General features: G+C 53.0%; 2 protein-coding genes across 5 annotated transcripts; both read left to right on the forward strand.

Moving 5' to 3' along the window:
* The first annotated feature begins 1,193 nt into the window (after positions 1 to 1,193).
* DCTN3 (dynactin subunit 3) lies at positions 1,194 to 6,074 on the forward strand. The gene is made up of 7 exons (XM_030511928.1): positions 1,194 to 1,367; positions 1,495 to 1,579; positions 2,799 to 2,885; positions 3,493 to 3,576; positions 4,235 to 4,293; positions 4,997 to 5,056; positions 5,682 to 6,074. Exons 1-7 carry the CDS (start codon positions 1,269 to 1,271, stop codon positions 5,769 to 5,771), a joined length of 564 nt encoding a protein of 187 aa, XP_030367788.1. The 5' UTR covers positions 1,194 to 1,268; the 3' UTR covers positions 5,772 to 6,074.
* Positions 6,075 to 7,950: 1,876 nt separating this feature from the next.
* RPP25L (ribonuclease P/MRP subunit p25 like) lies at positions 7,951 to 10,431 on the forward strand. Of its 4 annotated transcripts, none has more exons than XM_030511929.1 (2): positions 7,951 to 8,003; positions 9,181 to 10,431. In XM_030511929.1, exon 2 carries the CDS (start codon positions 9,190 to 9,192, stop codon positions 9,748 to 9,750), a length of 561 nt encoding a protein of 186 aa, XP_030367789.1. In that variant the 5' UTR covers positions 7,951 to 8,003; positions 9,181 to 9,189; the 3' UTR covers positions 9,751 to 10,431. The 4 variants fall into 4 exon arrangements, with proteins under 4 accessions (XP_030367789.1, XP_030367792.1, XP_030367790.1 ...); XM_030511932.1 differs by lacking the exon at positions 7,951 to 8,003 and adding an exon at positions 8,526 to 8,677; XM_030511930.2 differs by lacking the exon at positions 7,951 to 8,003 and adding an exon at positions 8,713 to 8,796.
* Positions 10,432 to 10,842: the final 411 nt, after the last annotated feature.

Here is a 10,842-nt window from a genome sequence, read left to right on the forward strand (position 1 = left end):
TCCCTTTCCCTTTCCCTTTCCCTTTCCCTTTCCCTTTCCCTTTCCCTTTCCCTTTCCCTTTCCCTTTCCCTTTCTCTTTCCCTTTCCCTTTTCCTTTCCCTTTCCCTTTCCCTTCCCTTCCCTTTCCCCTTCCCTTTCCCCTTCCCCTTTCCCTTCCCTTTTCCCCTTCCCTTTCCTTTTCCCTTTCCCTTCCCTTCCCTTCCCTTCCCTTCCCTTCCCTTCCCTTCCCTTCCCTTCCCTTCCCTTCCCTTTTCCCTTCCCTTTTCCCTTCCCTTTTCCCTTCCCCTTTCCCTTCTTTTCCCCTTCCCTTTCCCTTTCCCTTTCACTTCCCTTTTCCCTTCCCCTTTCCCTTCTTTTTCCCTTCCCTTTCCCTTTCCCTTTCTCTTTCCCTTTCCCTTTTCCTTTCCCTTTCCCTTTCCCTTTCCCTTCCCTTCCCTTTCCCCTTCCCTTTTCCCTTCCCCTTTCCCTTCTTTTCCCCTTCCTTTTCCCTTTCCCTTCCCTTCCCTTCCCTTCCCTTCCCTTCCCTTCCCTTTTCCCTTTCCTTTTCCCTTCCCTTCCCTTTCCCCTTCCCTTTTCCCTTCCCCTTTCCCTTCTTTTCCCCTTCCTTTTCCCTTTCCCTTCCCTTCCCTTCCCTTCCCTTCCCTTCCCTTCCCTTCCCTTCCCTTCCCTTCCCTTCCCTTTTCCCTTTCCTTTTCCCTTCCCTTTTCCCTTCCCCTTTCCCTTCCCCTTCCCTTTCCCTTTCCCTTTCACTTCCCTTTTCCCTTCCCCTTTCCCTTCTTTTCCCTTTCCCTTTCCCTTCTTTTCCCTTTCCCTTTTTCTTTCCCTTTCCCTTTCTCTTTCCCTTCCCTTTTCCCTTCCCCTTTCCCTTTCCCTTTCCCTTCCCTTCCCCTCCCCTTTCCCTTCTTTTCCCCTTCCCTTTCCCTTCTTTTCCCTTTCCCTTTCCCTTCCCTTCCCCTCCCCTTTCCCTTCTTTTCCCCTTCCCTTTCCCTTCTTTTCCCTTTCCCTTTCCCTTTCCCTTTCCCTTTCCCTTTCCCTTTCCCTTTCCCTTTCCCTTTCCCTTTCCCCTTCCCTTCCCTTCCCTTTTCCCTTCCCTTCCCTTTTCCCTTCCCTTCCTTTCCCTTGCCTTCCCTTGCCTTGCCTTCCCTTTCCCTCCCTTCCCCTTCCCCTCCCCTCCCCTGTCTCCATGGCAACGGCTGCCCTAGCAACGCACCTCCACGGCAACGGGGCGGGGCGGAAGCGGCGCGCGAGCGCTTCCGTCCGGCGGCAAGATGGCGGCAGGGGCGGTGGAGCTGCGGCGGCTGCAATGGCGCTTGGAGGAGCTGGAGCAGCGCATCGGAGCCGGCGGTGGCGCCGCCGGGACGCGCAAGGTGCCGGCGGGGGGGAGGCTCCAGTGGTCAGGGGATGGCTCTGTCTGCCCTGGGGGCCGGTCGGGCCACGTCGAGGCCCAGGCTCCGCGGGGTGTGACAGGCCCGTCCTCTTGCGGTGCCTCTGCAGGTGGCGGACGAGCTGGTGAAGGTGCAGGTGGCGCTGAATAACATCGCCAGCAAGAGGGAGAGGATCAAAATCCTGTTTAAGAAAAGTGAGTTGGGTTGGAGAGGGGGTATCGGGGGCGGGGGGGGTGCTGAGGAACTCGAAGCCCCTGTGTGGCTTCCTTCCCCGTGCGAGCCCCTTGGATTTGGGGCTCTTGTTTTGCGTATTTGGCAGAGAAATAAGGAACTGAGCGGGGTCTTTCTGCTCGTGATTCTGCTGCATAGCTGTTGGGTGTGGGAAATCAGAATGGTTTGGGTTGGAAAGGACCTTAAGATCATCCAGTTCCAACCCCCTGCCATGGGCAGGGACACCTCACACTAGACCATGTCACCCAAGGCTCTGTCCAGCCTGGCCTTGAGCACTGCCAGGGATGGGGCATTTATCACTTCTGTGGGCAACCCATTCCAGTGCCTCAGCACCCTCACAGTAAAGAACTTCTTCCTTATATCTAACCTGAACTTCCCCTGTTTCAGTTTGAACCCATCACCCCATGTCCTATCACTACAGTCCCTGATGAAGAGTCCCTCCCCAGCACCCTTGTAGGCCCCACAACCTGTTATTTGCAGGGTATCTGCCTGTATCAGCGCAGTGATGTGCACCACCCAAAGTGCAGCCTTTGAGGGTTGTTGGAGCATGAGTTCCTGAAATGACTTCTTGCACGCGTGGACTTCCTGGGCACATTATCCCCTCTGTGTGTGGGATCACACACAGCCACTGGTGGATGGATACTGGGAGCTGCCTCCAAACTGGGGGATATCAGGAGCAGGCACCGGGGTGGTGCTTTGATCCAGAAATGTGTCTCTTGGCCAGGCTTTGCTGTCTGGTATCGCAGCAGGAGCAGGCTGCTTAAGGAGGATTGTTGTGGTCCAAGGCTGTGCTGGACATTCAGTATAAAAATGTAAACTGTGTATTTGTAGATGGTTTTGAGGACCAGGATGGAGGGGTAATGGCTGGTTGTGTTCCAGGGGCAGGAAGAAGCAGATTTCACTTGCCTTTATGGGCGTTCATCATAATCCAAATAAAAAGCAAGTATTGCAGGTGTCCATAATGAAGCAGATATGTGACTTGAGCCATTTGTTAGTTCTTGGTCACTGTGTTCCAAAGTCACGTTATTTTCAAGTGCTATAGAAATTAATCTGAAAAAGCCCCAAACTAAATGTGCAGGGTTTATAGACAGTAACCTGATGTGTAGCATAGGGCAAAATTGCACTTGTAAATGCAGTAACATCTCTGCTACTTTTTGTCTCCAAACCTATTTTTCACTCTAGTTGAAGATGTAATAAAATACCTTGATCCTCAGTACATTGATCGTATGGCTATTCCAGACACCATAAAGCTGCAGTTCATCTTGGCAGGTATGGCGTGAAATGAGACAGGGGAGTCTTTTTAGCGCTATAAAAGTTGTCTTTTACCTAAGCTGGATTGGGATAGATGTCTTTTCTTTAGTTTTAAAGATCTGGTAAGGCACCCCCTTTAGAGCTATTAGAGAGATGGTTTGTACAAGCATGTCTGTCACTCTTAGTGCTCCCATGCTGCAATTTTATCAGTGTGGATCTTTTTAGTATTGATCAGTTTAATCCTAAATTGATAAAAGGTTGGAAAGAAAAACTGTAACTAGAACAGTTTTTCTCACCTCACTTCCAACGCTCTCGAGGCTTTAACAAAAATGGAAGACCTTTAGGTGTATTTTAAACACCTTCTAGCCTTGTCCTCTTTTGCCCCAAAGGCTTCAGCCTTGTCTTGGTATAAATGTGTGAATGAAATTTGGTGGAGATTCTCCTGCCTTAAATTGGTGTGAACCAAGATCCAGAGATAAACAACACAAAAGTCTAAACAAAGTCATAACCACCCCCCATTCTGTACAGCTAGATCACCTGGGAAAGTTACATCGCCAAGTATCGGTGAAAAGCCAAAGCAGCGTCTTGTACTTACTGATGTTACTTATTGTCCCTCCCCATCCAGAGGAGCATCTGATTCCTTCCCGAGCAGCCCTTCTGGAGCAGGTGAAGAACCTTCAGCCCATCTTGGACAGTACCAGCATCCAAGGTACGCATATTCTTCTGCAAGTTTGAGCTGCAAATGCCACCCCCAGGCTGTCGCCTGTCCTGTTTTGTTTTCTGGGTTTTGTGTGTTTTTTCTTTCATGAGCCTCAGACCAGAGGACAGCAAAGCACACAACCCAGAGTGAGTAAAATAGGTATAAGCTTAGCGGGATGTCTTTTCCTCCCTCATGCTGCTCTGATGTCCCATGCAAGGTCAATGATGTGATAGAATAGGTCAGGAAGCAGGTTAGAGACAGCATCATGGCAGAGAGGATGGAGACAAGCAGGGAATTCCTACCTATGAGCTCTTTTACCTCTGGAGCATCCCTGTTCCCGGCATGGGTGGAGATGCCTTTTTAATCGCTTGCCATAATGTTCATCCAGGTAGTTTACTCTGATGTAGTTCTTGATTAACCCTCACTGCAAGCATCCCCAAACTCGTGCCATCCAGAGGAGTTAGCAGATAAACTTGGCATTTAATATACAGGGTAGCCAGTGGGGTTTTTTAATCATATAAGAGGTGTGTTTGTGGTGTGTAGCACTTGCATTCAGCGGGTAGAGTTCTACTGCGATGCTCTGGTGGAGAAGGAATGGTCTTTATTTTGACAACTAATCCCGTGTGCTTTGAAACAAACTAAATGGATTTCTCTTCTGTGCCCTCAGCGGTTCCTGACCATGCAGCCAAACTACAGCGACTGTCTCAAATCCACATACAGCAGCAGGTAGCATGAATATTCTCGACTGTCCTGACTAGCAGGGAGGAGGAACCATTTCTCAGTAGCTGAACTGACACTCCTGTATGTGCAATTGCTTGAATTTATAGCAGGTTTTTTTCAGTCCCAGGATATTCATACTGCAGTCTTAAGTTTAAGCACTTGGGGGGGGAAGTACTTAATGGTTTCTGACAACTGAGTCTGAGCTGGAAAAGCACTTTGCCTACTGTAACTGCTCAAACCTGAGTGACAGTAAGTGGCAGTGGGTTTAACCAGCTGGCATTCCCCCTTTCACTGGGACACCGAGGTAAAGCATTGCAGTCTTCCAGTGTCTCAGTTTCTGGAAGGCTGTTGCCTTCTGTTACCTTGTCACCTCACCCTTTCCTTCCCCGTTTGAGCACTCCTGGAGCTGGCAGTGGGTAGCCTGGGTAGTGCCTAATGCCCCTTTCAGCATTTAGCTGTAAGTTTCCATTCTGGGGTAAGCAAGGCATGGATGATGAGAGGCAGTCCAGGGGCTTTGCTGCATTGTAAGCATGGGTGTTTGTAGCCTTTCTCTTGGCTGTTTCAATCCTTCCAGCCGCAGTGAGTGGCCACAGCCAGGGCCTGAGCTGTAATCTCAGTTCTGGCCTTGGATGGGTGTTGTCAGGGACTAGGAAGACAGATGTCCTTCATCTTACTTATCTTTCACTCACTGCGGCTCCCCTCTTTGCAGGAGCAGCGTCACCACCTCACTGACAGTGTCAAGACACTCCTTGAAGACTATAACAAAATGGTATCCTTTGAGCCTTGAGCCATGCACAGCTGAACTGCCCTGTCAGCCTGTCTCCTGGGCTGATTCCCACCGTCAGAGGTTGTTGGATCCCCTCCCTTGGGTTCAGTGGCCAGTGCCCTTTCTGATGTGGTGACCCCCATGTCCCTGTCATACCCCTCTTGGGAGCAGAGCTAAGGGTCAAAACTGTCTGTCTCTGAGAAGGAAAGGACAGGGTGCCACTGCAAGCCAGAGCCCCTATGCTGGATCTGCTCTGTGCGTTGGCATCTCTGCCAGATGATTGCTGGTCCTTGCAACCTGCCTGAACCAAACAGCAGCTGCTCTTGGCTGCATAGGATCCCAGTGCTGAGACACGTCTGAAAACCTTGGTGAGTAGGGAGGCTCTGCTCTTTTCTGTAGAAGGACGCTCGAAATGCAGAGTTCAGAAGTGCCTCCTGGGCTCCACTGATTGGTGCTGGGCAGTGGCTCAGCGCCTGGATGATTTGAGTCCATGCAAGCTTTCTGCAGCCTGGTGCCCCGGGCTTTTCCTCACCTGAGGAATTAGGATTGTACCGGGACTGTTGGGGTGCTCTGAGATTGGTTTCTTCCCTCCAGTTCCCACATCTTTTTCCTTAAGAGTCGCATCCAGACCCTGCTTCTCTCCAAGCAGTTTGTCCAGTGGAATGAAATACTGACTCAGCTGGAAACTGCCAAGGAAGCAAAACCTGTGGCAGAGTAATGGCCAAGCCAGGAGCACTGAGAACCCAGCGGACCCTGCTGGCCTTGGGTCTCTCTGGAGGGGCTGAAACACTGCTTCCACCCCACAGATATCTGCATCTTCCCACTTGGCGTGAGCATGCTGCCAATGACACGCACAGGATCACCCCGGCTCTGCGTGTCTGAGCTGTGTCAGCTCCAATGTGAAGCCACGCTAATATCCCATGGTTTGCAAGTCTTCCCTGAAGTGCATTTTGATTTTTAACATACTTTAAAATCCCTTTCTGCTCTTACTGTGAATTGTAGTAAAGTACTGAAACACTGACTGGGTTCTTTTCCTCTCTGGGTGCAAAGAGGTGGGGGTCGGTCTCTTTTCCCAAGTAACAAGTGATGGGACAAGAGGTAACGGCCTCAAGCTGCGCCAGGGGAGGTTTAGGTTGGATATTAGGAACAATTTCTTCACCGAGAGGGTGCTCAGGCATTGGAACAGGTTGCCCAGGGAAGTGGCGGAGTCACCGTCCCTGGAAGTGTTCACAAACCACATAGATGGTGCCCTCGGTGACATGGTTTAATAGTGGACTTGGCAGTGCTGGGGAATGGTTGGACTCGATGATCTTAAAGGTCTCTTCCAACCTAGCTGATTCTATGATTCTAAGACTCTTCCTTGCACCCAGGTCCCCCAGCACCTGGGTTTCCCAGGCTCTGCACTGCAGAGATCCTGTGGCAGCCTGCAAATTGCCAGCGCTTTCACTCAGCCTTGGGCCAAGGTAAATCCCTTCCAGACCTGCAGCCTTCCGCATGCTGCAGCACACGGGCTGTGGCACAAGCTCTTCTGGCTCCTTCCCTTTCATGAGAGCTGCCAGTGCCCGGGGGGATCTGGCCTGACAGGGCTCTTTCCCGGGGCCCTTCTCCCATCCCTGTGCTGGGAGCAGGCAGCGGCTCTTGCCTTTACCCTGCCTCTGCTCATCCATCGGCTGCTGCAAGCTGGAGCCTGCAGCGGGCTCTTCCCCTGCAGTGAGCCTGGCCATCACCTGGAGTTTCTCCTGGCACAAAGCTCTTCCCAAGCCATGCTTTTAGAAGGGTCCCAAACCCTCCTCCTCGGTGAGGCACTCACCAGCCCTGTGTGCACAGCAGCGGCGCAGGACCCCAGCAGGGAAGCCCGGAGGAGCTCGGCTGACCCTGGGCACAGCACCCCGGGCCCCTCCGGGAGCCTGGCAAGGGCTGTTGGCGCTGGGGCTTGGCATAGAGGCTGCTCCAGTGGCGGAACTGCTGGAGTTTATTATTCTGTTTGCCAGAATGCACTATATTCTCTGCATGGCCTTCAGGAGTTTTTTACTATTCATTCCCTTCCTTGCCACTGACTGAGATTTGGTAGGTGCTTGATGAATGCCAAGAGAATGCCAAGGTCGACCATTCCTAACGTAAACGGTGCTAACGGCAGCGCTCTCCCTTCTTCATCAAAATCCTGTACTCCACAAGCTGTGGGATGATCAGATGCGTCAGACTGAGCTTGAGGTGTACAAGAGCCTCAGGTCAGTTTTCAGGCTCTTAGGAGAGACTTTGCAAGCTAAAAGGAGACGGCTAAGTTTTGGGTATCTAGCATAATATTGCCTGACACGGATCAATCTTTGAGTTCACACAGTTCATATCAACAAAAATAAATCTCTTCAGCCTTCTTCGTGGACTTCTTCATAAAAAGAAAAAGAAAATGGTTTCCAGATCTTTGATTTTTGTTACTATGCATCAAAGCTCCAAAGACTTCGAGGGAAAAGATGTTATCCCACTTGCTCCTCATGCCAAAGAAAAATACTAATTGCCTATTTAGACATTCAGAAGCTGAAGTTTTTAATCACAGAGCTGAGATTCTGTATGCTTTGTTAGCCTTCCACATTCCCAACGTTGCTGAGGAGATCCGATGTGTGTATATATATCTTTTTTTTCATATCTTGGCATGTTTCTGCCTGAAATGTTTGTTTACTTGAGAGACAAAGATCATTATGATTGACCTGTGTGTGTCACCTCAAGCGTTCACCCAGTATCTGTCAGTGCCAGCAGCAGCCTTTGGATATCCCTGTATTCATGGATGCTCCTTTATGGATGCACCCATGGACAGGCGGTGCCAGCTGCGCCTCCGCGCCGGCAGGGGGCAGACCCGCACCCAGCCGGGGGGTCCCGCCTCCCTCCCTCCGCGCGTCCCGCGCCTGCGCACGGCGGCCGCCATCTTGCGGCGAGGGGCTCTCTGAGGCGGCCGCAGGTGAGACCCGCTCCCGCTCTCGCGCTGGGGCTCCCCCTGCGCCCTCCGGGTGCGGCCCGGCCTCCCGCGGGCCCTCGTGATGCGGCCTCCCCGCCCGCCGCATGCCCCGCTCCCCTCCAGCCGCCTGCCCTCCGTCCTGCCGCGCCTCCCTCCACAGCGGCCTGGCCTTCCCCTGGGGCACTCGCCTCGCCCGCCCCTTCTTCCCCCCCGCCCGTCCCCATAGCAGTGGGTTCGCCAAGCCCCCCTCGCAGCCCCACAGCAGTGGGGGCTTCCCGCACCCCCATAGCCGCTGTGTGCCCAGCCCCGCTGTCACCCCGTGGCTGCCCTAAGGAAGCCTCGTGTGTTTCCTATGTGCATAGAGGGGATGGGGTACAAGGAGCTGGTTGTGGGTGAAACGGGGCTCACAGCCTGCAGATAAAGCCTTGGTGCCGCTCACTTTGGCACATTGGGCTTTCTGTGGTGGGGAGCGCCCTGCTCGGATTAGAGTTGCCCGTAGAGGGACCCAGTCTTGTCAGGGAGGGGAGGTGTGAGGCTGGACCTTTCTATCTTACCCTCAGAGAACACGGGTTTTGTTCATCATCTGACTTTCTTTCGTCTTGCTTCTTGCTGGCGACATGTCTCTGCCTGCAGCCCCTGACCTGCTGTCTCCTGTGTGATGTGCACAGCTTTATCAGGTATCCAGTCCCTGCCCTGTCACCGGGGCTGGCCATCCACGGGGCTCAGAGCCTTGTTTCTGTGTCAGAAGTGAGCTGTTGCAGGGAGCCGTGCCTGGGTTCATCGTGCCCGTGTTCTGGTGCGTCTCACGGGGTGCAGATGTGGTCAGTGTACCCCTGGCTTCTGATCCTGATAACTTTAGCTCACCCAGCCTCTGTTTTGCCCTGAGGTACAGCCTGCTTCTTACTTCATCCAGCTTAGGCCCACAACACCAACCCTGTTCCTTTCACCACCTGCCTGTCGGACCCAGGCTGCCCTGTGGCAGTGTTCGTGCTGGGGAAGACCGGGCACAAGTGGCTCCCCAGCGTGAGTAGGGCATTCCTCCTGATTTTTTGGATATGCCTTTTCAGGACCTCCAGCTCTGACAGCTCAGAGTGCCCTTTAGAGGAAAGGCTGTAGCTAATTGTAATGAGGGTTCCTTTGCTGTGGGAGTTTGTATTAACAGACCCGTTTCCCTTTTCAGCACTGCAGAATGGAGAACTATAAGAAGACGAAAATTGTGGAGAAACCTTGTCTTCATCCTTTCACCAACTTGCCCCCTGACATCATTGAAATGAAGGTGAAGGATGGGAGCAAAATCAGGAATCTGATGGGCTATGCCATCAGCAAGATGGAACTGGACTCGGTGAGGCAGATCCTTTTCACTGGCTCGGGCAAGGCCGTCAGCAAGACCATCACCTGCGTGGAAATCATGAAACGAAGGCTCAAAGAACTGCACCAGATCACCAAAGTGCTCTTCAAACAGATCGAAGAGATCTGGGAACCCATTGTGCCTGAGGCAGGCCTCGATACCTTGACAGTGAAGAGAAACATTCCCGCTATATGTGTCCTGCTCAGCAAAGACGCCCTCAATCCTCAGGAGCCCGGGTACCAGGCTCCGGGCTCTTTTGATGCCTTCTGGATTGAGACACTTGCCGCAGAGTCCCAGGGGCAGGTGAAGAGGAAGCAGGGTGGAGGCAGGGGAGCCGGCGGCATGGGGAAGCACCCTCGCTCCACTGGAGGAGCGCCTCGGGAGCCCTGCGCCAAGTCCTGACGCAGCAGCGCTGCGTTCGGGTGTAGTTTGGGGGAGCGTCGGAAACAAACCAGCTGCTGCTGCTGCTGGAAAGCTGCTGCTGAACACGGGGGCTTGCAGAGTGGTCAGGGGAGGGCAGGAGGAGTTCACCGTTTCAATGGGCTGTGTCTGTAGGTGTCTGAAGCTGTGTTTTGACAAGTTCCCTTGTCAAAGGGGCTGCCAGGCGGTACACGTTAGGTGTGGTTCAGGGATCACAGGAGGTGTCTGTGCTTGAGCAGTGGCTGTGGGTCTCTCACCAGTGGTGGTGCAGTGGCCCGGGCAGGAGCCGTGCACACCAGGCACTCTTTCTGCAGTCAGGAGGTGGCTCTCACTGCGGTGTGGAGGGGAGATGGGTCCTGATGTGCATTCCCAGACAGTGGGGCACGGGGCTTCTCCCACTGAGTCCATCTGCTGAGCCTGCAGGGCAGTTCGAACGTAGGACTGCAGGAATACAACTCCACCTGCGTGCACACAGCTCCCTTTCTATCCTTCCTTCTGCCAAAGTGGCAGGGGTCGGGTCGTGTCGTTACCAACCTGAAATCCTGTACGTGTGTGAGTGCCCGCGGTGGTGGTAAGCTCCAGAGGACACTGTTCTTTCCCCTTTCTGCTCCTTTATCATGCACAGGGGTGGGTTTGAAATAAAGTTTCCTGTTCATGTAACGTGGAATTTGTCATGTCTTCCTCACCCCGCTGGAGGTCACCCTGTCAGCGCCGTTGCTGGGGCTGCTGCGGCTGCTCGCTGGAGCTCTGCTCCTTCAGCTTCCCAGAGGAAGACGGGACTCGCTGCTCCTCTCTTGACTGAAAACAGATGCGAGGTGGGAGGATTTCTTCCTGCCTTTGGTGTTCACCTTTAATACCCAAGAAAGGTCAACGTTGTGGGCTTGTTTTCTGGGAAACATTTTCTTTTTGCTGTTTTTTTGTTTCGTTCTGTTGTTTTAAACCAACTAGAATTGTTTTAGCACAATAGTTTCCCTCTGGAGCAGCTCTGGTGAGTGGTGCTGGGCAGGACGGAGTGACAGGGTGAGCTCCCACCAGCACAGCCCCTGCTCACACTCCGCTGTCCTGCTCTCTTCC

This window comes from Strigops habroptila, chromosome Z (assembly GCF_004027225.2).
Source record: "Strigops habroptila isolate Jane chromosome Z, bStrHab1.2.pri, whole genome shotgun sequence".
Taxonomy (NCBI): domain Eukaryota; kingdom Metazoa; phylum Chordata; class Aves; order Psittaciformes; family Psittacidae; genus Strigops; species Strigops habroptila.